Source organism: Lolium rigidum, chromosome 6 (genome assembly GCF_022539505.1).
Source record: "Lolium rigidum isolate FL_2022 chromosome 6, APGP_CSIRO_Lrig_0.1, whole genome shotgun sequence".
NCBI lineage: Eukaryota > Viridiplantae > Streptophyta > Magnoliopsida > Poales > Poaceae > Lolium > Lolium rigidum.
In genome coordinates, this window is record NC_061513.1 from 287439914 (window position 1) to 287467416 (window position 27503).

Consider the following 27503-nt stretch of genomic DNA (forward strand, 5'->3'; position numbering starts at 1 on the left):
AGAGACACGATCAAAGAGGTGGACCCCGCCAGTGGTTTGCCGGTGGAGCCTAAGGATGTTGCCAAGGGGTACGGCAACCAACTGGCATGTATCCTCCGAGAGGTCGTCAATCTCAACGAGACGGACCTCCGAGCTGAGAGCAAATCGCCTTTGCGAGCCCAGCTCATTGCGAGGTTGCACGCACGATACAAGTTCCTAGGCGACTACGCCTCCAGTCATCAAACCAACAACATTGTGAACTCACAAGCCCTCCTGAAGTTCACCAAACACCTCAGCAGCCTATAAGTACATGGTGCGGAAGCCGATTGCCGAGGGCAAAGGTTTCGAAGAGGTCCACTCCGCCTTTCCGCATGTCACCCGAGCGGACTTTGATGCTTTTGTGGCCAATGAAGAGCTACAAGCAACCAAGAATCGCAAGTTGTGGGGGAAGGAAATGCGGGAGCTTAACATCGGCAACCACAACCTTGGGAGCCGTGGGTACGAGGGAAAGGAGCCCTATTGGGCGAAGGAGGACGAGGCGTATGTAAATGCCGCATTGAGAACCCCCGGCTCAAGTACAAGGACCCGCTTGAAAGAAGATTCATCAGGTCCCGGTACCATAAGAAGAAACTAACCGGGGAACTTGTCACGGATCCGAAGGTCGTAACCGACATAATTTGGTTCACGAACGACCAGAAGGTCCTGGCGTTGGAGAAAAAACTGGTAAGCAATTTACCGGTTTAATTAGATCAAGTATCGTTCATATAATAGTAGCAACATTTCTAAATGGTTCGCGTTTCTTCCGCAGGAAGAAGAAAGACAAAGACTTTCTCAAGGCTCCCAAGGTGACGAAGGCTCCTCGTCCCAGGCGTCGACGGGCAGGGTAGCCTGGGACAAGCCTCTCGTACGGGCGCTAAACATCGTTAATGAGCATTCACCGACGAGAAGGCCGCATAGAGGCCGTGTGGCTGGCGCCGGTACAGGCTACAAGCATGGTCACTATGGCTTGTCGTCCGCGGCCGATAAAAATGCGCGTAATGAGAGGAAGCAGCGGGAGGCGGAGGAAATGAGGGAGTCAATCCTAGCCCAAGTCCAAGCTGGTTTGGTACCGCAACTGGTACCGCAACTCAAAGCTACACTCGTACCTGAAGTCAAAGCTGAAGTCGCCGCTGGAGTCCAAGCAGATTTCAACGCTCTACAAGCGTGGTATGAGGGTGGCAAACAAGCCCCCCCCCCCCCCCCGAAAATGCAAGTGGTTAGCTTCAACGGCAGCAACTCGATGGTGCCGCCGTCCGCCGGCAATGACAATGTTATAATGGAGACTCCTCCGGCCGCCGGCAATGTCGCTGGTGCTAGGGATTCACCGTCGATGCCGGGTAGCAGCCCCTCCGTCACTTGCACGCCCGCCGCCGCATGTGCTGGCCCGTCGACATTAGCCGAGCTCAACGCCCTCACGGTAATTAACTAATGTGTACATCAAGTTAATATATTAGTTTCGTCATCCTTGCCCTCTCTCTAACGCCATACACATGTTCTCGCAGGCGCTCTCGACGCCATGCACCTTCTTGATGAGAGTAAACGACGAACTCAAAGACGCCGCGAGGGGGTCCATCATTCGGCCCCCGGATAAGAAGTGGCACACACGAGATATGGCGGATGACGTTTACCGGGTTGAAGTGGATCGGGCGTTACCGGGCTATGAGGATTTGTTTCCTCCTAATCAACCGCATGGTGCCGATGACGATAGCCCGTTGAATCCGGCCTCACCGAAGGGTTGGGTACCGCTATGGCCGAAGACCCTAATTCGGATCAACACCTACTTGGGGTCGACGGCAAGCAAAGACAAGCACCTTGCGGCGCCACATGTCGGCGTCCCTCCACGACAGCCCGGCCGGCGCCCGTGGTCATCGCCCCACCGGAACGGCCGCTTGCGCCGGAGGTCGGCCGCCCCACCACAACAGCCAGCCTGCGCCGGAGGCCGAGGAATATGAACGTGACAACTTCCAATGGGATATTCCTACGGCTTCACAAGTTGTCCATGAGGATGCGCCGGGCTTGAAATATGTGTGCTCCAAGAAGCTGTTCGATTCTCAAGAAACGGCTGATGAGGAGAAAAATCCCGACGAGGTCGCCACCGCCGCCGTCAAAAATATGTTGAGCCCAAACACACTCCGTGCTACGGCCACTACGGCGATGGATGGTCCAGCACTACAACCCAAGAAGAGGAAGAGGGCAAATAAGAAGGACGCCCAAGACAAGGCGGCGGCGGCCAAATCCAAGGACAAGGTCCCACTCCTTGACAAGTTGCCAAACAATTGGCGACCTCGCATCACTTGGGTCAACCGATGCTGCCGGAGCATGTCGTGAAGAAACTCACCCCGGATATGAGGAGCTTGCATGAGACTTGTCTTGCATGTGGAGAACCTTCTTCTCAAATCAAAAGATCCTGGTTACCCTCTCTTCGTGGCGAAGGTGCCAACTGGCATGAACTTCGTCGAGAAGTACCCCGCGGACTTGTGCTTCATCCGGTTCAACGACATCTTCAGCATCTATCGCATGCAAGCGCTCCACTTTAGTGTGGTTCGCCTAGTTTCTCTTAGCTTGTCTCGCCCGTATTGTTAAGGAGGGGACGCCGACCATCGCGATAATGGACCCCTTCTATATGCGGGAGAGCATCATCCGCAACCCCGGGGATCGCGCGATTGCCACCCAAGCAGGTCGAGGATTTCATGCCGGCGAACATTAAGAAGGGCGCCATTCTCATCCCTTACTTCCCCGAGTAAGTAATCACTCGCTAGTCCCCCATCACCATTCTATCCTATATCTCCATTTGCATTTCCAAAGGTTAATCCGTGTGTTTTCCGCAGAGACAAGTTCTGCACCCTCATCGTCGTGCACCCGCAACACTCGCATGCAGTCTATCTCGACTCGGGTAGGGACCGCAAGAAAGACTACTCCCACATCAGGGCCATTCTCAATGATGTTCTCACCGGCTTCGCCAACAAGGCAGGCCCCCTCAAAGTAGAGAGGAAATCCCGAGGAGGCTTGGTCTTAACCCACACAACCAACTTCCCCGCCTCGGGCGATCGACGCCCGACAATGGGATGGACGCATGGTACGCCATCCTTCGGATGCAGGAGTACATAAAGTACGCAGATGACATGTTGCTGCCGGAGAATCTCGGAAACAGGTTTGCAAACATGGCGGATGTCCCCGATAGAGAGATTAGAAAGAACCGGGGTCGCATCCAGCAGTTCATTTGCACGATAATCCCGCGAGATGTCAACAATAGGTCCGGCGAGTTCTTCTACGGCTATGGTCTACCACCTAATGACGAGATAGACCTCCGCTTGGAGATGTCGCGTGATGAGAGGCTGTTCAACTCGCTTGAGGGCTGCCGTCCATTCCCCCTAGGCGTACAACCCGATCCTACGACGGGAACACTTGCTAAAGCTTGAACGATATGTCCTTGAACTTCCGTACTGTAATAATTGCTATATATTCCCATAGAATCGACTAGTTGCTTTTATTTAGTTGTATGAATGTGCATGTGAACATGTGTCTGTAGTTTCATTTACTTTGCTATATATTTCAAGATTATGGCGTACATAGCTTAATAATTATTTGCATTTACTCGACCACTACTTGCCTCGTATTTGGAGTTCGCCGATGATTAGAATGTTCGGTCAATCGTACACTCGGGGTGGAGCCAGTGAGCCTTGGTGCGACGGCCACAAGTATCAATCTATTGTGCATCCTACCTAGCCTCACCGACTCCATCCCTGGATGTTAATATTTGTTTCGACCGACAAAGTATGAGGCACGCTATTTAATTCGTACTACTTGTCTTCTATTTGAGTTCGCACTTCTTAATTGCATTGGCCGATGATTAAAATGTTCGGTCACTTGTACACTCCGGGTGGGGCCAGTGAGGCTTGGTGTGATGGCCACAAATATCAATCTATTGTGCATCCTACCTAGCCTCACCGACCCCATCCCTCGTATGTTATTATTTATTTCGACCAACAAAGTATGAGGCACATGCTATTTAGTTCATACTACTTGTCTCTTATTTGAGTTGGCACTTGTTCATTGCATTGGTACTAACGTTTTACTTGTCTTGTGAATGGAGATGCCGACGACATATGTCGTGTACAAGGGAGGGTTCCCGGAGTCTACGACGATCGGGAGGACTGTCGGAGACAGGTGCACCGTTTCAGCGGCAACAGCTACAAGGGATACCCCACTAGGGTGGAGGCGGAAGGAAGATACGCCCGTTATCTAGCGGGAGAGATGAGGGACATGAGGAGGAACCGGATGAAGACCATGGCCTTCGTGATGATGGTCATCATGACCATGTTGGTCATGTTCTATGTGATTCTAGTTTAGGTTAGGACCTACATTGTGAGGTGTATGACGATACTTGTGACGACTATGTACCAAGACTTCTAACTTTGTGAAACTTCGTCGTTCGGTGTTGCATATGCACATGTGTTGTATGAATCAACACATTCCGAAACGAGACTTGCGTATTTGTGTACCGATACCGAAATGAAACTTGGCTCTCTATGTGCTTCTCATATTGCATGTAATACTGTATAAATATGAACTGCGTTGTAAATATATACTGCTGTCAAATATGTATTGTAATATGCTGGAAAAAAGCTGGAAAAAGAATTTTCGAATTAATTGCCGGCGCACCTAAATGACATATTGTCGGCGCACGTGGCATGCGCCAGTGCTGGAAGCACTACTGCCGGCGCACCTGATTGTGCGCCGGTGGAATATGTCTTTGCCGGCGAAGCTTGGGTGGTGCGCCGGCAGTAGCTGACATATCGCCGGCGCACTACCTGGTGCGCCGGCAGTGTCCATTTGTCACCGGCGCGTTCGCACCGGCGGGCTCGTGGTGCGCCGGCAATGGGCGTTTTAGGTGCGCCGACAATGGGCCTTTTCCTAGTAGTGTCAAAGATTTGCAAAAATGGCCATAACACATAAGAGGTGATGTGTCATATTTCATTATTCTTGTAAATTGTTCCTCTTGCTTTACTTGGGCATGGGTTAGGGTCAATTTAGTATTAGATTAGGTTTAGAGGTGGTTTCACATCATTTGGGTAAGGTTTAAAGTCATAGAACAAGAATTGGGTGTTATGGCTACGTGTCACATATGTCTCTATGCATATGTTGCATTTGAGTTTTAATTTTACTTGGCTTGACCCAATAGAGGTTGTTGAGTGTTGAAATGGTATATAGGAGTGATCCAATCCATTCACAACATATCTTAGGGTCAAGATCCTTAAATTCACATATTTTCTATTTTACTCTCATATGCCTCTATGGCATTTTTAGTTTCTTTTTATTTTCTTTTGTTTCACTTTGGATTTGGTTTGATAAGTGCTGGATAGGGAGTATGAAGGTTTTCCAAACCTCTAAACAAAGTAGAAAGGTCTAGGGTAAAGATTTATAAAAATAGCCATAGGCACATATACCTTTTTCTTATTTAATTTCCTTTTATTTTATTTTAACTAGGATGGTGAAAAGAGGGGTGAGGTTTAGGGTTTAAGATCATTTCAAAATACTTTAACAAGTCATCATGGCAATAGCACAAGAATTAAGCAAGATCACTATGTATCAAACTTAATTGAATAAAAGTTTTTGTTGGTTCCAAAATTTGGAACTAGGGAAATTCATTTGTTTTGTTTTGAAATTTTTGGGGTGTTACAGAAAAACACTTTCTAATAATGTTAATTTTATTCAAACATTCTTTATATAATTGAAATAATATTTGGTCAAACAAAAATCACGTAAAACGAGGACGTCTTATTTCTTGAAACGGAGGTGGTATATGTTTAACGTTTCGTTTCTACCTGTATTGGAACAAGAAATGCCACGCAATGTCACCGGTTCACCTGCTATTACAAGCCACCTCTTCTTTTACCACCACCGATGCACCAATAGCAGCAACGGCCAAGAGATGGAAGGAGCAGACCCTAGGAAAAGAACTTCGAGCCTCCGGAGTCGCCTGCACAAACAACCTGGGAGGCAGTTTATGTCTTTAAAAATGGGAAACCCTATTGCACAATCCTTGACGACGAACCGGTCCAGAGCCCAGGACAATTGAACTCAGGATTATGTAGTATGTTACTTTCTCCATTCACAATTAACGAAGAGCGGAAGTACTACCTTATATGGAATATGTGAATTTCAGAGTCAATTAACGATGAGGTGTATATTCGGTGCCACCCTGTTCTACGCGGACATCATGCCATCACTCCCATTGCATACCCTATTCATCGTTGTGTTGTGGCAAATGGTAATAACGGCGATCAGTGCACTGCCGTTCATGGGAGTGGATGCCGGTGCCTAACTCCCTCGGTAGTTTGCGAGTTTGTCCTGTTCAATCAAGCAATATTAGGAAGACAGGCTTGGCGCCTAGTTACAAGAGTCTTTAAGGGACACTATTCCCCAAATGTTGATTTCTTGCATGCAGTTAAACCAAGATTATCTTCCTACAAGTAACAATCTATCTTGTATTGATGTGAAAGCGATCAGGTGGGGATTTGGAGATAGGAATAGTTTCAAGATCTTCGAGGACAATTGGATAACTGGCTTCTTACAATATTGTTTTAACACCATGGTTGACCTTGATGTATGGTAATGGTTTCTTAATGAATAGTTTACTATTTGGAGATAGGAATAGTTTCTTAATGAATGATGTCGGTAATGCATGGGACATGGACACTGTCGAAGCCATCGTTCACGAGGAAGTGGCAACAGGTATCCAACAAATACCAATTAACATATATGGTGGTGTGATTTTTTTTGTCCCGGCTGGACACATGCAAAGTTTGGTAGATATACTGTCAGATATGCAGATAACCTGGCACGAACTGGAACCTTCTTCACATCTATTGGTACATTGGGAAGAGGAGGCAGTTCGACTATATCTGGCCATACTAAGGATTGAAAATCGCTATGGTTTATATAAGTTCCAGGGAAATTGAAAAATAACCTATGGATGATGGATCATGATTGTTTACCTACTAGAGTCAAATTCCAGAGGCCGCATATACCGCGAAGGATGAATGCATCTTATGCTATAGGTCTAAAATTTGGAGCATCTTGTTATCTTCTACCCCTTTACTGGAGCTGTTTGGGATTCAGTAACGGTAAACTATCCTGTATATCTTTAACAAAAGTCATTGATGACCGTGAAGCATTGGTTGTTCAAGTTTCTGAATAAGGTCAACGAGCGTAAAATAAAAGTTTTTGTTGTGACATGTTGGCATATCTGGGAGGTACGCAACGATGCTAGAAATGATAAGGGTCAACTGCATCATGATCATGTTGCTCGAAAAGTCATGGCGTGCACCTAGAATATCTTCTGATATTGCTCCAAATCCAAAACAACAAACAAGTGTGTTTCCCCTCGGTCTTACGGTGCATTTTCCACCACATGTTGGCTCGGTTTGTGTAAATGTTGATGCAACCTTATTCCCTGGAAGCAATCGTATGAGGTAGGGTAATGTTGGATGGGATCATCTTGGTTTTTCTGAGCTTGCTTGTTCTGAGGGTATCGATGGCATCAGATCTCCATAGTTGGCTGAAACAATGGACATTCAAAGAGTTCTTCAAGTAATGAGATATTACCTGGCATCTGATTGTATGTCCATACACTACATCGGATCTGGACCCTGGCATGACCATTCTTGTGTCGGCGCGGTCGTGTATGACATAAAGAAGCTGGCGACAACTTTCCAAGCCTACAACTTCAAGTACTATGGGCGCAAGATCAGAGTGGCAGCTCATGTTTTAGCTCATAAATGTTAGGTTTATAATTGTAATTTGTCTTCAAATTTTAACCCAGGTTGCATCAGGGAAGTACTTTGTAATTATGCTGAGTGATCAATAAAATACAGAAGTTCTATAAACAAAAACCATCCACTTCCCCACTCTAGCATCCCTTGCATGTTCATGCATTGTCGTGGGCGAGAAGGTGGGTGTCCACGACCTGATAAATCCATCGTTCCAAAGTCGACTGGTGTCAAAATTAATCGCCATGTTGCTAATAAGCAAATGACATTGACATCAGCGAAATCCCCCTATCCCAATTCCTGATCCCTCTTATGGCCCTCTCCTGCACCGATACTTGCCTAGATTTTTAGCAATTTTCGTGTAGACTTAGTTTCTCATTGACTATTTGGCTAGACATATCAGCTGTGTGGGAAGCGAACATACATTAACTTTCTTTAATCATTCCTCTCCTAGCATGTATTTATAAACAATTTTCTTATATTAATTGTTTCTTATCATCTTATGTGTTTCAAAAGTATACAAATAAATGATAAAATTATGTTGTATTTCCTATATAGAACAAGATTAGTACAAAGTGGAGTGTCAAAGCTGGTGTTCTTAATGTGTTTTGCGACAAACACTGACCTTTAAAGGTTACTTCTTTCTAAGCAACATATCTAGAACATTCAACTAAACATCATCGATTCAGATTCATAGTTTGTTGTGCCCTGTTTCGGAAGGCAATGACACCAATCTTCAAATATAAGTATGACAATAGATAGTTTGGCTTTGTTACTGACTGATTATTACTAATCTTTGAAATTTGCAGAAATGTTGTTTTAACTAGTAGATACAAGTTATGTGATAAAAAAAACGTCCGCCATAAATACAATAGCGCAAGCTTTTAATATATTTTTCCAGAGTTTGGTATCGTTTTTGTTTACTTTTAACCATTAAAAATCTAGAACCAAGAAGGTGATATACAAATGACAAATATATTGATTTCTATATGACAGATCAGCATGACTATATATCAATCAGAATGACTAGATGAGCACTACCGGGTTACTTTTTTTTGTGCAAATTAAAAAAAAATATTATCCGCTTATCTAGTTTTAAATTTGTTCCAAATATTAGGAGCAAATAAACAAGAAACCTCATATAGCCTGACTATATCTTAATCATAATGAATTGATGAGCAATCCCAGGTTAGTTTATTTTTCTGTACAAATTAAAAAGAAAAATTATTATCCGCATATCTTGTTCTAAATTTGCTCCAAATATCACGAGCAAATAAACAACCAAGCTCGAACTTGAAGATGGACATACTAACTTTTTTAAACTGGGAGTCAATTAATATCGAGTTATACACGGCATAGTTATTAATAACTTATTTAAAACATGTGTATATCGGCTGAGTTTTCTAAGTACTAATTGAATCGTGCTAAAAATAGAAGGGCAAGAATACCCCTCAATGATCGGGTCAAGCTTATATATATAAACAACATCACAACAACATACTGCATAGGTTATCGAAAGAGCTAGTCTACTCTCAAAGACGACGACACCTAGAAGGAATCAAGTACAAACCAATCGCCATGGCTTTTATCAAGACAAACATAACAACCTTATGTTTGCTCGCTCTTTTGATGATGTCTAGCACTCTCTTACTGTGTCATGCAGATGGAGGTATGCCGGTTTCTCTATATAATTTCGTGTTCATTTTGGTATAGCATATGCGCACAACTTTGCATATGTAACTAAGACTAAACAAAATAACTTTAATATATAATCCTCATATTCTAATGCTAATGTATATACTAAACAAATAACTTTATTTATATAATCCGCATATTCTAATGCTAATGTACATAACGTTGTTATGTGTAGGTTCCCCTAAGCCAGCCCCCATCCCAAACTTATGTATGCATTTCAAAAGCTGCGAGGGAGACTATGTATCTGAAGAGGCGTGCAGGGATCACTGCGCATTTTTTGAATACAAGAATGGACACTGCCATTCAGACCGCGGTGGCATTTGTTGTTGCTCTAATTGAATACCATAAAAATTATGAATAATTGGACTTAATGTGTTATCTTGTGATGAGAAGTTGTTGCATGTAACATGGGGTTAATATACATATGTTGCACCATGGATAGATCTATTTGACAGCAAAAATTTAATAAATGGAATCTTTAGCCTAATCAGTTCTCACATGTGCTTTTCTCATAGTCTTTATTTGCATGCATATAACTACACTCCAATACTCGATGTACCGATCAAGTGCAAGGTTATTACTCAAAAGTCACATGTGTTATCAAATTCAATTTTTTCGTAACTGGAGGTTCATTCTTTCCCGTGGGCCTCGGCATGGCGGCCTAAATGTTTCCATGCCTCCATCATTTTCTGTGGGCTTCAGCGCGCCGTGCAGCCGCATGCGGCCAGTTATACATCCAGTACTAGAACATGAAAGCGCGCGTTGCCGCGCCCGTCTAACTCCAATAAAAATAATAATAGAAAATTAGAAAATAATAATACATATTAAGAAGATAATTATCTAGCAAATTAATTCATAGAAACCATAAATAACTGAGAAGCATGCTAGAAATTGAATGATCTAAATTGTCGAAGCATAATTCTCAAAGTGGTTCTCAAGAGATCAACACAACCTCGCTGATGCATGGTTCAACAAGCGGGCATTTGTATGCAGCATTTCACAGATAGTAAAGTTGAAATGCAATTTCTTTAATGTTACAATACATAATCCAGCTTTAAGGCACTCTCGTGAGGCTTCTAACCAGGTAAGTTTGTTTTGCTCAAGGCTTCCAACTAGCGGGTAAGTTTGGTGTTTGGGTCAAGAATCGTCGGGCTCGACGGGGGACTGATGGTTGATTGAGACCAGCAAAACGCGTCCGCACGATTACATCCAACGGTTACGCATTAGGAGGACGGGAGCATCATGATCCCCGGGTGATAGCCAATCTTTTCCATTTTTAGTTTGCTGTGGCTGAGTGCTTGGAAATTAACTACTATATTCGCAAATTTGCTTCGAGATTGCTGCAGGAACCAACTTTTGTTGTGAAAAGGAGTAGACGATCGTGCGCACTCCGTGGTCATTTGTCTATCCACGAGCTGGCACCGTAGCCACTCACGACCACCATCAGGAATCACCACCACACTAAATTCTCGACACCGACATCGACGTGGCCGGTGATTCACGCGTGCTGCTAACTGCTATCGACCCCCGACGAAGCTGCCGGCGAGGAGGGAAGAAAAATCGCATCTTTTTAAAATCACCCGTACGCGTGGGTCTTGCCCGGAAGCGACGCCTGGCCGATGCGCCGCTCCAGGCAACCGGAAGAACGCGCTGCACGGCGGAGTACTCTTTAACTTCTCTGTCGGGAATGATGGCGATGGTCGGCGCGTCTCCGTAGCGCGTGCTCGCCGGTATTAATACCCCAGATGTGCCCGCTGCAATTCCAAAGATCACTCTCTCGCACAATAAGTCATCTTGGATCTCCAACAACCGGTAGCTAGTCCAACACTACAGCCACTTGAAAGCTTGAAGATTCTCTAGCAGCTGAGGTAGCCATGTCGACCACCGACGGCCAGAAGAAGGCGCCGCCGGCGGCGCTGTCCGCGGCCGGTCACGACGCGGAGACCAGGAAGCTGTTCTCCCGCTTCGACGCGGACGGCGACGGCCGGATCTCCCCGTCCGAGCTGGCCGCGGTGGCGGGCGCCATATCGCCGCCGCCGAGCGAGTCCGCGGGGGGCCGGGAGGTGGGCGCGATGATGGACGAGCTCGACGCCGACCGGAACGGGTACGTGGACCTCGGCGAGTTCACGGCCTTCCACGCGCCCGGCGGCCGCGACCTGGACGCCGAGCTGCGCGACGCCTTCAACGTCTACGACATCAACGGCGACGGCCGCATCTCCGTCGCCGAGCTCAGCAAGGTCCTGGGCCGGATCGGCGAGGGGTGCAGCACCGAGGAGTGCGAGCGGATGATCGCCTCCGTCGGCGTCGACGGCGAGGGCTACGTCGGATTCCAGGAGTTCAAGAAGATGATGTCCCCTGACGCCGCCGGCGTCACCGACGACAAGCCCAAGACGGAGTGATCCGTTCCTCGCCTGTGCCGATGATCACGGTCGCAAATGGAAGTGTATGCCAGTGTGGATCTTCCATATTATGTCGATGTCAGCTATATGAATGTACAATGTGTGTATGCTGTATGCACTGAGCCAGCTCCAGCAACAGCTCCAGCTCTGTTCTTCGGAACGTGTGCAAACCTAGCAAGCACCGTGACGATTCCCCGTGCGGTTTGGCTGTAATTTGTACTCTAGTTGCAAAATAGGAATAAGGATGAATGTACAATCTGTAACGTATGCATTGATCGAGCTCCAGAATCGGCTGTTGCTCTGTTTCCCAGCTACCAGATCGACTTGCTGAACAAGTGTTCCCATTTTATTATCAACGCTGTAGAACAGAACATTCATATTGCTCATGCCCAGAAAATAGAGAAAAAAAAAACCCACCTGCACCCTCCTTCCCTTCTGCCGCCGCCACGCGTTGCCCATTGTAACCAGGGCCAGCCCATATCGGCAGGGCAGTGGGGCCCACGCCCCGGGTCCTCAGGAGCTAAGATCTAGGCTCAAGATGTCCAAAGTTGCAGCTCATTGTGTCTCCACAACTCTTTTTACTCCCAAAAAGTGTGTTAACATTTAATCTTTGGGTCGTAACATTTAGAATAGTTCTACAAAATAAGAAGGTCCAAGATGCAATTTACCGTGCTTCTACTCCGACTTCTTTTAACTATTAAAAAATAATTTTTTCCGATGACATAATTTCTCTTTATCCTTTTCAGATGTGTGACCCTCATAAAATATTATGATTAATTCTAGAGCTACATGCTTTATATACATGTGTACGCAAGCAGCTAGTGTTCGAAATAAGAGCTCCATCAATGGTAACAAATAGTTTTAAATGTCTTCACCGAGATTTCGAAGACCATGGGTCCTTAAAAATATTAATATTATGTAGTTTGTTATTATATTACCCTAATATTCTTCCAAGTTTTTTGTGTGTGACCAAGTGATGAAGTTTGATGGAGATTGTTAAGGGGTCAAAAACACCAATCATGCTTAAACTTTCTAGTGGCCCCCTACAGTAGGAAAGCGTTGCCACTATAAACAAGGAGCCTTGGTGTCGTTTCGCCCTAGGAACCCCACCCCTAAAATCTTTGGACCGCCCCTGCCCACTCTCGCTGGCACAAGCTGCCATGGAATGAACGGAAATAGCGCATTGTGGTTTGTTACCGCCACCATTGAGGGGAAAACGCCTCACAAAACCTCCGTGCCTGCCTTGACGGCGCTTGAGACTTCGCAAGGCTTGCCTTGACGCAACTCTTGTCAATATTACAGTTATGCCACCGATGAACTTTAAATGTGATCCCGACCGTGTGGCGGGATCTAGCAGACACAAAAAATTCAAAGCCTAGAGAAGTAAACCTTATAACCACTGAAAAGTGGTAATGGCACATGAGCTTTAGTGCACCCGCCGGTTGGAGCTACTCGGAGTTGTTCCTTATCTCAATTTGACCATCCTTTGCAGTATAGAGGTAGATTCATTAGAGTATATCACTATGTGAGCAACGCTGATGTATTTCCTACCATTGTGCATTTAATAAGGTACCATATGGGCAACAATTGTGCCGACATCATTGGAAGCAGGCAGATCTGATAGGTATGGGTAGCCGGTAAGTGTGTGTTTGGTAGCCCGGTTGGACTATCTAACCTCATACAAGTTGAGTCCAGCTATGTCGACCACATACAAGTGTGTATTATTGTGTTATGTTTGGTAGGTTGTATGAGTTGAGCCGAGCTCAATTGAGATCCTATTTGGTTGTCACGTATGACTTTAGTCATGCCACAAAAGAAAAAAAAAGGCGACGGGTCCCTGAGTACAAAAAAGAAAAGCAATCAGATCCCTAAAAAGAAAACAAAAAAAGCAATCGGGTCTCTAGGAGTGTTGGGATGGGGCTTTGGCGCCGTCTCCGGCGAGAGGAGCCTCCACCAGCAAGATAAGCCACCGCCGACGAGAGGAAACGCCGCCAGAAGGACAGCTGGCCAAGCCCCTCCTGCTCCGCACGCAATGAGGCCGAGCTACTCATCATGGTCATGCATGGAGTGAGGCCGGTCGAGGGCTCTGCCGATCCCGCTCAGTTTCCCGGTGAGGCCGGGCTCCTCCCGTTGCTCGGTTGCCGGACAAGGTCAGGAGGGGTTGCGCGGCTAGCCGGCTGCTCGGCCGCCGGTGCAAGCTCGGGAGAGGGTCGGAGGGGGTGGTTGTTGTGCACTTCACTGGGAGAGAGAGACGAAGGGATGGGGGCTGGTGGTTGGGGGAATGAGAGAGATGGAGGAGGGCAGGGCGGTGACCCCTAGCGGGCGAAAGAGCGTGCACAGGGAACGTTTTCAGGATGGACTCATCTTGGCTGAGTTGCGAAGCCCGATTTTAGCTTCTCAAGTGGACATGGCTTAGGTTCTGTTTTAGTATAAGGTGGGCATAGCTGAGGTTAGCCGACCCGACATAAAAAACAAGAGATAGTGGGATAAGATGAGAATATCTGAGGTGAGCCAACCTACCAAACACACCATAAGTTTCCTTGGTTGAGCTAGCATAACCGGTATGCAGTGTGAAACCCAGCTAAACTTTGAGCTCTCCATTTGAAGATTATTTTCTATCTGTTTATGTATGTAATTTTTGCAGCACCACAAAGACTTGTATAAATAACACAAAATCGATTCTTCCAATTTCAGTTTACCAGTAATTCCATTATTTTATTTTAGTTGCAAAAAATATCGTAGAAACGGGTAGACTTACTAGGAAATTGGTCCTTCATATGGTGCTCTTGACGGTTGTAGAAGTGTACTCGCTGAGTGGGAAGTGTCACTGGCAGAAAATTCGTTTTTGATGCTGCCCTTGAGCATCGTGTCCTACTTTCTAGGGTGAAAAATCTAGGTTTGGTTGTGATTTTTTTGCATACCTTACTTCATAATTTTTTTAGTTATTAAAATTTTCAGTTCATATTTTCTTGAAATTTAACTAGTCATGCAGTCATCAAGCAATAATTATGGTGTTACCAGCGTTGAGCCATTTTTTCCAGTTTTTCTGGCATAAACGATATTTGAACATTTTAAAATCTATGTTTTGGTAGTTTTTAATAGAGCTGGGCATGGGCAGCCTGGCCTGGACGGGCCGACCCGGCCCAAAAATCGTAGACCGGGCCGGGCCAAGATTGTATGTCGGGTCAAGCTCAGACCGAGTTTCTTAGCCCGACGGCCAGGCCGGGCCGGCTCCGGGCCTACAAAAACGTGATTGAAGCCGTAGTCGGGCTAGGCCGGAATTTTTTGTCTCCAGGCCAGGCTCATGCCCGATTTTTAGACCCGGCGATCGGGCAGGACTAAGCTCAGGCCTAGATGTTTAGCCTCAGGCTTTTTTGGCCCGGCCCAAAACCCGACCTAGCCCGAGTTTTGCCTAGGCATAGTTTTTAATCCTACGGACAGATGTAAAACAGCCACAATTTTATCATTGTTCAGGCTAAAACAATATCTACCAAATTAAGAATAACTTCATAATGTTTACACATAATTTCATCAGCAAGATGCTAACAAAATATGGGTGGCCACGCTTCAAACAACAAATTACACTTAAATGTAATTAAAAATTCAGAAACACATTATACTAGTACGGTAGTAAAACTTTTCTCAGAAGAACATTTAATTCTAGCAGTTTCAATCTTGCTGGAGGAAGCTCTCGACTTGAGAATCGTATGCATCATTTCCTTCAAATTCAACTTTACCCAAACAAAAGCTCTGCAAAAGTACCGCCCACCAAACATATTGCTTGGCGCCCTCTGAACTCACTCGCAGGCTCTGTCGCGTCGTCGTCCCGTCAAGCGCATGCTCCTCGTCGAGCTCACGTTGAGGTCTCGTCCCCGTCCAATGCGCCTCATCGTCGTTGTTGGGCGTCGGTTGTTTCTGCATCTGTTGGCTCTTTGTCCTCAGCGGATATGCAATCCGCTTTGGAGAAGCAAGTTGAGTTGCTTCAGGAGGCCATCCGTCCTCTCCACGAGGCTGTTGACTCCTTGCACGGCTGGTTGCTAGCGTTTGGGGGGTTTTCTGGAGCGAGCGGAAGCTGCGTTGGGTATGCTCTCCCGGACGCCTGCAGATCCATTGGTTCCGCCTGATGTTGGCAAAGTGGGCGCGACCGGAGCGGGCTTTCATGGATGTTTCTCTCTGCGCGCTAGGGTAGGTTCGACGGTCACGGCTCCGGTCATTCAAATCATGCCCGAGCTCCTGGAGTTGTGTGGTGATGTGGTGATGCCTCCTTCCGTCGATGAAGTGCAGTCAGACTCGCACGTGATCTCGGATGTGGCTTCTCCACCGAGTCAGGCACTTGGCTTTGAGAAGAGTTGTGATGTTGACGTTGCCGTATCTCTTTCGCCTGAGTCTGATAGGCATGTGGTGCCTATTGGTGTTGGGGTTGCTGAGTCTGGGCTATTGGCAACGGTGCCCGGAGCTGTCGTCGCCAGAGAGGTTTGCGATTTTCTCGCCATGTTGTCTGCTGCCTACCCTGGATCCGCAGTGGTTTGATTGGTGCCCCCAATATCATTGGTTGTCTTTGTCGGCGCGGTGTTGGTAGGTCGTGTTTGGAATGTTTTTTCATGTCACTTCATGGTCATAGGAGTTGACTAGAGCGGGTGTGGCTCTGTTGTTTTGGGTCTCTTAGAAATGGATGTGGGTATGTGGGCTTAGCCATGTTGTTGTAGGTTTTCGCCCGATTTTCTCTTAAAAATTGGTCACACTCTTCTTAATCAATGAACGAGGCAAAGCTTTTGCCTCTATTTCAAAAAAAAAAAACATATTGATGTATGTGTCCAGGAAATCAGTGACCGCGTCTCCTGGCTCAGCTGACTTCAATGACCACACTGCCAACCGACCTTCTGACCATGTAACTGTAATTCAGTACGGAACAGTGTTATTTTGTGATCCAAATTCATATACTAAAGGGAGGCTAACTTCTGACGAGCGGAGCGAGGCCCGTCGCCGGAGGCTTGGGCCGAAGCGTAGCGTAGTCAGAAGTTAGCCCATATGTCGTGCCCTACAGGGACGCCCGCGGGGGGTGCGGGGGCGGCAGCCCCCGCGGTCACGGATCGTTGCCACCGCCTATTTATATTCCCCGTAAGCCGCCGCTAGGGTTATCATCGCATCATTGTACACCCACGGCGTTTGTAAACACCACCGAAATAGTGAAGTTTTGCTGGGCCGGCGCCCGTGGTTTTTCCCTTGTGTGTTGCAAGGGTTTTCCACGTTAAAATCTCGTGTCCCCTGCAGTGTTTTACTTTTCGTTCTTCGTTTATTGTGCATCTCAAATATAACAAGTGGTATCAGAGCCCGTGTTCTTTGGATCTAGGGTTTACGAGATGTCGTCACCGAAGTTCGATCTACCGCAGCTTGGACTACACCACGAGATTTGCTTTGTGGCAAGTGAAGATGAGGGCGATTCTCGCCCAATCTTCAGATCCGGATGAAGCGATCGATGCTTTCGGCGAGAAAGCGAAGGATACCTGGACCGATGCGGAGAAGCGGAAAGACCGTAAGGCTTTATCGTTGATTCAACTCCATCTGTCCAATAATATTCTCGCAGGAAGTGCCTGCAGGAGAAAACCACCGCCGAGTTATGGGTCAAACTAGAGGAGATCTGTTTGTCCAAGGATCTCACGGGCAGATTGCACGTGAAGATGAAGCTGTTCTCGCATAAGTTGCAAGAGGGAGGTTCGGTAATGAATCACCTATCTTCCCGGAAAGAGATTGTTTCGATTTGCGGTCTATAGAAGTTAAGTATGAGGATGAGGATTTAGGTCTTCTTCTTTTATGCTCGCTGCCTAATTCTTTCAGTAATTTTCGTGACACCATATTATTGAGCCGCGACAAACTAACTCTCGCGGAAGTTTATGATGCTCTCCAACAAAAGGAGAAAATGAAATTTATGGTGCAAGGCTGAAAGTTCGTCCTCCAAGGCGGAGGCGTTAGAGGTCCGTGGCAGGACCGAGCAGCGAGATAACTACTACCACAACAACAGAGATAAGAGCAAGGGCGATAGAGGTCGCTCAAAGTCCAAAGGACGTGACAAGTTCTGCGGGTATTGTAAGAAATCTAGCCACAATATTGATGATTGTTGGAAGCCGCAGAACAAGGAGAAAAGGAACGGAACTTACCAACCGAAAAATAATGATGGTAATGGTAAGGCTGCCGTTGTCACCGGTAAGGGTGAGGCTGCCGTTGTTGCCGGTAGTGATAGTTCCGATGGAGATTGCTTAGCTGTTTTGGCTGCATGTGTTTCACGTGATGATGAATGGATTCTTGATACCGCATGTTCGTTTCATATTTGTCTGTAACAAAGATTGGTTCAGTTCTTATGAGTCCGTGCGAGTGGAGATTTTGTGCGTGTGGGGAATGACAACCAAGTGCAGCATTGTTGGCATTGGTTCTGTTCGCATCAAGACCCATGATGGGATGACACGCACGTTGACAGGAGTGAAACACATACCCTCCATGGCGAGGAATTTGATCTCTTTGAGTACCCTTGATTGTGACGGGTACAAGTACAAAGGTGGGAACAAACTTTTGAAGGTATCATCAGAGTTCTCTCATTATTATGATTGGTGATATGAATTCTCGCGAAATTATATGTCCTTAGAGGTAGCACTTTGCCCGGTATTGCTGCTGCTGTTAGTTCCGATGAAACTAGTAAGACTAACCTTTGGCACAAGCGTCTTGGACATATGAGTGAGCTTGGCATGGCAGAATTGGCAAAGAGAGAGCTAATTGATGGCTGCGATTTAGGTAATCTTGAGTTCCGTGAGCACCGCATCTTTGGTAAGCATAAAAGAGTAAAATTTAATGCTTCCGTTCATACCACCAAAGGCATTTTAGATTATGTACACGCTGATGTTTGGGGTCCGTCCCGTAGAACTTCTAATGGTGGTGCTAATTACATGCTTACAATTATTGATGATTACTCAAGAAAAGTGTGGCCATATTTCCCGAAACATAAATCTGATGTTTTTAATGCTTTTAAGAAGTGGAAAGTTATGGTAGAAACCCAAACTGAAAAGAAGGTTAAGATACTCCGTACCGACAATTGTATGGAATTTTGTTCAAATGAATTTGATGAGTTTTGCAGCAATGATGGGATGGTAAGACATCATACCATTCCGTACACCCCTCAACAGTAATGGCGTGGCTGAACGCATGAACAGGACCATTATTTCGAGGGCTCGTCGCATGTTGTCTAATGCAAAGATGCATAGAGGTTTTTGGGCTGAAGCAGCCTCCACCGCATGTTATCTCATCAACAGGTCACCTTCTGTTCCACTTGATAAGAAAACTCCAATTGAGGTATGGTCCGGTTCGCTCGCCGATTATTCAGATTTGAGAGTTTTCGGTTGCATCGCTTACGCTCATGTTGATAATGGAAAGTTGGAGCCAAGGGCTGTTAAGTGCATCTTCCTTGGTTATGGTTCAGGAGTTAAGGCATATAGATTATGGAATCCCGAAACTAAGAAAATTGTGTTGAGCAGGAATGTCGTTTTTAATGAGGCGGTTATGTTTAATGATAGTCCGTCTACCGATATTTCGATGCTATTGATTCTCCCGATGTTTCGATGATGAGCAGCACGGAATTGGCGTGCAGGTGGAGCACGCAAAGGAAAATGAAAATGTGTTTCCCGAAACCAACAATGATGATAATGATGTTCCACCTTCACCACCTTTTGTTCAGCGACAAGGACGGTCTATTGCCGCCGACCGCCCTAAGAGAAATATTACACCTCCTACCCGATTAATTCAAGAATGTGATATTGTTGTTTATGCTTTGAGTTGTGCTGAACAGGTGGAGCATGATATTGAACCAGCTACATATACCGAAGCCATTGCTTCGGTTGATAAAGAGAAGTGGGTAGGTGCGATGCAAGAAGAGATGCAATCGCTTGAGAAGAATGGCACATGGGATGTTGTGCACTTGCCTAAACAAAAGAAGGCTGTCCGCCGCAAGTGGATATTCAAAAGAAAGGAAGGTTTGTCTCCTAATGAGCCTCCACGGTTTAAGGCAAGGTTAGTAGCAAAAGGTTTCGACTCAAATTCCGGTGTTGATTATAATGATGTATTCTCCCTGGTTGTGAAGCATAGTTCTATTCGTGCTTTCTTTGGTATTGTTGCTATGCATGATCTTGAGCTTGAGCAGCTAGATGTAAAGACTCGCTTTTCGCATGGTGAGTTGGAGGAGGATATATATATGGACCAACCCGAAGGTTATGTTGTGCCTGGTAAGGAGGATCTTGTTTGCAAATTAAAGAGGTCCCTTTATGGTCCGAAACGAGTCGCCACGACAGTGGTATAAAAGGTTTGATTCATTTATGCTTACACATGGTTTTGAGAGATCTCAGTATGATAGTTGTGTGTATATCAAGTTTGTTAATGGATCACCTATTTATTTGCCGCTATATGTTGATGATATGTTGATTGCTGCCAAGAGCATGAAAGAGATCACTACTTTAAAGAATCAATTAAGTAGTGAGTTTGAGATGAAGGATCTTGGTCCTCGCTAAGAAAATACTAGGCATGGAAATCAAAAGGGACGAGAAAGTCTAGTTTGTTGTTTCTTAGTCGGGAAAAGTACATTGAGAAAGTTCTTCATCGTTTTAATATGCATGATGCAAAGTCGGTTACTACTCCTATTGCTTCTCATTTCAAGTTGTCGGCTTTGCAATGTCCTAGCTCTAAAGATGATATTGAGTACATGTCTCGAGTTCCCTATTCTAGTGCTCGTTGGTTCCTTGATGTATGCCATGGTTTGTTCACGTCCCGATCTATCATATGCTATGAGTTTGGTCAGTCGATACATGGCTAATCCCGGTAAAGAACATTGGAAAGCTGTTCGGTGGATTTTCAGGTACCTTCGCGGCACATCAAAAGCTTGCTTGAGGTTTGGCAGGATTGGTGAGGGGCTCGCCGGATATGTGGATTCAGATTATGCCGGCGATTTGGATCGGAGAAGGTCCCTCACAGGTTATGTGTTTACTCGTTGGTGGATGTGCTCGTTAGCTGGAAGGCTACTTTGCGGGATGCTCGTTGCACAATCTACTACCGAGGCTGAGTACATGGCTATTGCCGAGGCGGGTAAAGAGGCTGTTTGGCTGAAAGGGTTATATGCTGAGCTTTGTGGAGATAATTCTTGCATTAAGTTGTTCAGTGACGAGTCAAAGTGCTATTTATCTTACTAAAGATCAGATGTTCCATGATAGGACAAAGCACATTGATATTAAGTACCACGCAATCGGAGATGTGGTTGCAAAAGGTAAAGTGAAGGTATGCAAGATTAGTACTCATGATAATCCTGCTGATATGATGACTAAGCCTGTCCCTGTGTCCAAGTTTGAGCTTTGCTCAAGCTTGGTTGGTATAACTCGTTTAGCCCAAGTGGCTATTGGCGCCAGCAAGTGTTTTCTTTGTTGATTCAGGTGATTGTTGAAGTTCATGCTACAAGGAATTTGTCTCAAGGTGGAGTTTGTTATTTTGTGATCCAAATTCATATACTAAAGGGAGGCTAACTTCCGACGAGCGGAGCGAGGCCCGTCGCCGGAGGCTTGGGCCGAAGCGTAGCGTAGTCAGAAGTTAGCCCATATGTCGTGCCCTACAGGGACGCCTGCGGGGGGTGCGGGGGGCGGCAGCCCCCCGCGGTACGGATCGTTGCCACCGCCTATTTATATTCCCTGTAAGCCGCCGCTAGGGTTATCATCGCATCATTGTACACCCACGGCGTTTGTAAACACCACCGAAATAGTGAAGTTTTGCTGGCTGGCGCCCGTGGTTTTTCCCTTGTGTGTTGCAAGGGTTTTCCACGTTAAAATCTCGTGTCCCCTGCAGTGTTTTACTTTTCGTTCTTCGTTTATTGTGCATCTCAAATATAACAAACAGCTCGTATATGGGATTTCAAAACATTTGTTTTACCAGCAAAATACTTCGGCCATAGTTACCAATGCTGAAACGAGCTAATCACAGAGCACCAGCTGGCGGGTGCACTAGAGTTCATGTGCACGAAATCCTCTTCCTATTAAGATCCAATAAACTTCGCAGATAAGGAAAATTACTGTGGACTCCGGTAGTCAGGTGGAGAAACAACATTAAACTTTTATAAGCTGGAAAAACATTTTATCTAAAAAAAATGAAACATTGCTTATATCTTCACACTATGCCAAAAAAATGATACAAACACCATTGACGCAAGTTTCAAACGTATCTCTTTATTTACTTCACGCATTTCGTGTGAACAATGCTAAATATGTACCATGTTATCACCAACTAGAAAACTAAAATAGCATATAAGACAAAAAGAAACTTTGAGGAGAGTAAACATATAAGGTAAAAGTCTACTACAGTTCACAACACTATCAGATGGTTGAACAACTCAATCCTCCTTGAAGATATCTTCTGGCTTTTGAAGTGTGCCAAACAGTGAGTCCATCCAGATAGTGTAGTGGCCATAATTGTGCCGGTAAGTGGTATGGTGAATAGTATGATAACCAGCACCCATCACCGGCCAAACCTTGCCATGAATGCAATCATGGATATTAGCTGTCCACATAGCCTCCATGAACAAGAGGGCAACGTTAGTCCTGAAGTGCGTTGGGAAAAGGAAGGGAGCAACCACATGCGGCATGGCTAGTAAAATCCCATCCACCGGATGGGATGCTAGTCCTGCAAGGAACAAAGGGCATAAGTTGAATATGTAGTGGTGATGATAAGACAATGGCCGTCAACAAAGGAGCATTACATGTACATCCTAACTATACTTTCTAATGGCATGCCCTTTGACACTCAGAACCATAGTGTTAGTGAGATTTAAAATAATAAGTACGATACAAATAAACATATATACTCAAGTATATTGTTATAGATCTATGACAAGAACAATTGTCAACAATAAAAAAAAATTACAACTCCACTTCATTTAGAAGTATATAAACAACAACATAAGCCCTCGGCGTTGCTACCTAGCGCGATACACAAATCAAAGATGCAATTAAAATATACAAGAGTCGACATGCGAGCAAAATCTTACCCGCAAATGGAGATAGGGTATTCTCCTTGTTGTAAAGGTGGTGGACTGCATGGAGGTGCTTGTATAGTGGCTTTATGTGATGCAACTCCCTGTGCACCCAGTACATTCCGCACTCCAGAAAGATGAGATATAAAGCCAGATAGACAAGATACATTGGCCATCCAACATCGCTGATATGAAAGAAACATTGTGTCCATCCACTCTCAATCATGTACTCATATATAGTTGGAAGAACAGTGTAGAAAGGCATGGACACTGATGCCACAAGTATTTGCTTCTTCACAGCTTCCACCGTAGGGATAGAATCTGCATCAAGTGCCTTAGGGTGTCAGCACCACCATCTATGAAGTAATAAAGGTATATAAATAACTTAAACAGTCCATAAGGCAGTCACCCAAGTAGATTATACCTTATACCCATCAGGCAACGTTTCAAATATTTCCCTAACTGGCTAAATGGTGTGAATCATAGGTTCAAAATACTTATTAGAGTGGAAGCAATTGCCGTTATTTGGTCAATGTGGCTATGTAGAAATGACAGATAAAAATTCTTCTCACAACTTATCTTGGTTCATGGTTGTCTCTAAAACGTTTGAAGAATTGAAACATGTTTATGTAGGTGTCTACACGGTTGAACGACACGGTTGAATGAAAGCGTAATTCATGTATTGGACCTCCATCACCATAAGCACCTATGCAAATCCCTAGTGGATTACTTGTTGTGCACCACTTTTTTCTTTTGTACTTTTGGACGATCGGACCTGAAGACCGTGCGTATCTTACTTATGCAGATGCCGACTATAATGCTTAAGATTTTTAAATAATAAAATGCCTTTTACTGTAAAAAAATAAGAAGATTCTGAAGATCGGAAAAGGAGCACGAGTGATGTGCTCGTGATGAATGTGTCAATCAGGTTAAGAGCTCTACATAGAGCTCAATTAGAATTAAAAGCATACAGATTGACCATATGGACATAATTCATCTGGAAAAATAGTTTCACAGTACATATATCTATATAGCACATGATGATACCTTTGTGTTCATAGAATGAATCAAGCAACAAAAATGGAATATAATTTCCAACGAAGCAAGAAATACAGCTAATAGCTTCCATTTCAGTTGTCTTGCATAACCACGAGAAACAAAACTGTTCTGCTGTCATACGAGATGCTAATAAAAAATCTATTCACTAGCCTACAACAGAAAGAACTAATGTTTAAAAATAAATAAGATGTTCACAGAGACTCCATATTTATCATACGGAGATTCCTTCCAAAAAATCAATATTCAGTAGCCTACAGACCTCAAGTAAAAAAATTCAGAAGTCGAGAGAGAAAAACAGATTTTTTTTTAACATGCGGGTGGCTTAAGGAAGTCGGCAAAAGTAATCAATTAAGTCATGATACAAACTAGAGAAACCCGAAAGGCCGCAAACCTGTTGGTGGACTTCCTGGAATTCAAGCCGAGCCGAGCAACCGAGTCTAATGCATAGGAGGAAGCAAAAGCAAACCCACCATCTCTTGTGAATAGAAGTGGCACCAAATGGCTAAGCGTGTGTTTGGTTCCGGACCACAACATGGATGGAATGGGATGGTCCCTGTTTTTGCTGTGTTTGGTTGCAAAGTTAGGTGGATGGAACCATCCTCACTAGGGAATATTCCCCGAAAATTCTGAACCAACCGATCCCTCAAAATCGGCCGAACCTTCCCATCCACTTTTTCCTAACAACGTGGATGCAGCCTAATATCTCTTCCTCGTCTCTAATCACCCCGCCGCCGAGCTCACCCAACGATACTCTGAGCCCCAAGATCAGCCGGCAGCCACCACCCATGGGTTGTGCGGAGCCATCTTGCGCACCGCCGGGAACCAGAGTGGTTGGCGCCGGGAACCAGAGTGATTGGATATTAGGCCCACGCGTGGTGCTGCTGGCGCTCCTCTCCGACTTGGCGGTGCCGGCGCGCGGCGCCGTGCTCCTGGCCATGTCCGTCACCCCGTCCAAGACTAGCCACTAGCCCACTACCCAGACCGCCAACGAAGGTCCCTGTGGATGGTCAGCCCAGGAGATTGGGACCTGCCTTTATCTCTCTACTTTGGAGCTAATTGCGATTAACTACTCTAATAAAATCGTTGTTAACTATTCTAAGCTAATTGCAGCTCGTCCTAACCGCATCCAATCCCTTTAAACCAAACAAACACTAGAAAATGGACCATTCAAGATCCCATCCCATTCCTAAGGATCCATCCCATCCCATCCCTATGGATCCAGCAACCAAACACACGCTAAGTGACTGTGCTGAACCGTATTTATAGGGATGGGCCTTTAGTCCCGGTTGGTCTGGCCAACCGCGACTAAAGGCCTTCGGGCCAGGCCTGAGGACCTTTAGTCGCGGTTGGCCTAGCCAACCGCGACTAAAGCCCCTCTCGTTCACCAGCTGTCGACCGAACCCGCTGGGCCCAGACCTTTGGTCGCGGGTCGCCTCCCGAACCGCGACTAAAGACCCCTTTAGTCGCGGTTCGAATATTTTGGGGACTAATGGGGGCAGATGAAAGCCTTTTTTCTACTAGTGGGGTATCTAGTTAAAAACTGTCAAAAGGAAAAGGAAATGTATAATATATGATGCATTTTTTCTTATTATTTTGAGTATAAATAATAGAAAACAATTATTAAATATATGATGCCAAAATAATACAGTCGATAAACCACAACAACCAATAATTATATCACAAGAATTATGTAATATTGGCAGATTATTAGTGGATAAACTATATTATCTAGAAACATTACAAGGCAAGTCGATAAATGGCAAGTGTACTTGAGTTGTCACATCGAACAAGTAGGCTCGGGCCGGCACGACTTGGCCACATGGGCAGGATTAATTTATTTGATATGATTGTACAGCCTAATGCTATATATTTTTTACCGAGCTAAACGAGTTCTTTTAATGATAGAACTTAAAACTCGACTCGACTAGTTACACGCCATGTTCGAGTTCAGACGAGTCGAGTCGCAAGTTACTCGTTTAACTCACGAGTTTTAAATTTTGAATCAAAACGGTGGTCTAATTCAATGATTTACGAGCTAAGCTTTTTTATTCCTTCCGATTCATAATAATTAAAATTTCAACTAATATGATGATAGTTATTATAGATTGGAGCGAGTATAACATATGAAAAACAAGTCAACAAGGGATGAGATGGACAACCTTTGGGGACGTAATCGTGCTGCTTCCAGTGGTAGATGACGAAGCACCATAGGAAGCCGATGATGAAATACATGAGGTAGACGCCGATGCAGTTGCGCAGCCACGACTGCACCAGGTGCGGCAGCACGCGCCACCGGTCGCCCGGAAGGACCACGCTCAGGAGCATCTCGTTGTACCATCCCGTCTCCTCTAGGAACAGCCGCCCGTACTGGTCGCCGTGGTGCTGCGGGGTCGCCATTGCTGGCAGCAGAGAGGTTGAAGAGGGGTGTCTTACTCTTAGGTACGTACGCTACTTGATAGCTAGCTACTTAACAGGACTGAAGCAGATCAAACGCAGAGTTTGCTCAGGAACAATGGAACTAATGCACCCACTCACACTTGCGTACACTGCGCTTGGGCAAGTCTCGTTGACTAGAGGCTTGAAGCCTGATTGCTTAGGATTAAAACGAAGGGGGTGCAAGCCCTTTTATAGAACTTCGCCTTACTGTCACTGCCCTTTGTCTTTGGGAACTTCATTGGGAGACGGTACCGGGCCTTATGTAGGTGACGTTGTTAATCTCCCTAGAAGCTTCCCTCCTGCTTTGCTTTTTCCTCATATACTTCTCAGTGTTTCTTGGTTTGCTACTACGTTTAAGAGGGTTTCAGTAAGATTTATATGCGGGCGACATTTGGTGTTAGGCACGGTATGTACTGCGCTAGGTCATGATTGGTATGTGCTGGTAACTATGTTGATAGGAGAGGAGGTATGTGATGCCCTCTATTCATGCAAGTTGTCAAACGGGAAAACAAAACCACCCTATTGATCCTTGTGGTTCATGAAAACTTGCCAAGAGGCGTCGTGCTTTTTTCTGGATCGGGAAAGACTCGTGTTCTGGTGCTCGCTGTCTAATTGCTTGGGATAAAGTTGTGTTGTCTAAGTAAGAGGGTATAGTTTCGACATCAAGGATCTCCACCGGCAGAACAGGTGTTTGCTGCTGAACTTCATCCACCAACTACACAACCCTGATCCACTTCCCTGGAAAAGCTGGTTTTTCTCTCACACATGTCTGGACTTGGGGGAGCTTTCAAGTTCCCCCCTCGTTCCTTGAGCGGATCGTCGCTGAGTGTCTCCCACTCTACCGAGCCGTCACGCGGGTGCGGTGGTCTCTGGCTGCTCCACCTCTTTTGGCAAGACATGTGGCTACCCGGGGGACCGCTAGCGACGCGGTCCCGTCCCCAGGCGACCGTGGCGACGGTCGCCCGTCTCGGCATCGACTTGCGGCCCCGCATGACTTCGGCCGCGGAGGAGGAGCTCTCTGTTGCTCTCCGGCTCGCGCACAGCGTCACGCTCCGGGACGGTCCGGACCTGAGGTGCATG

At 45.6% G+C, this 27503-nt stretch overlaps 2 protein-coding genes across 2 annotated transcripts; one reads left to right on the forward strand and one right to left on the reverse strand.

Annotated features, from left to right (window-relative positions):
* Positions 1 to 11359: 11359 nt before the first annotated feature.
* LOC124664311 (probable calcium-binding protein CML16) lies at positions 11360 to 11961 on the forward strand. Its single transcript, XM_047201858.1, has one exon. The coding sequence runs from the start codon at positions 11360 to 11362 to the stop codon at positions 11882 to 11884; it is 525 nt and encodes a 174-aa protein (XP_047057814.1). The 3' UTR covers positions 11885 to 11961.
* Positions 11962 to 22280: 10319 nt separating this feature from the next.
* LOC124664312 (delta(7)-sterol-C5(6)-desaturase-like) lies at positions 22281 to 26384 on the reverse strand. The gene is made up of 3 exons (XM_047201859.1): positions 26147 to 26384; positions 22944 to 23249; positions 22281 to 22579 (listed from the first exon to the last, which is right to left on the reverse strand). The coding sequence occupies exons 1-3, from the start codon at positions 26382 to 26384 to the stop codon at positions 22290 to 22292; spliced, it is 834 nt and encodes a 277-aa protein (XP_047057815.1). The 3' UTR covers positions 22281 to 22289.
* Positions 26385 to 27503: the final 1119 nt, after the last annotated feature.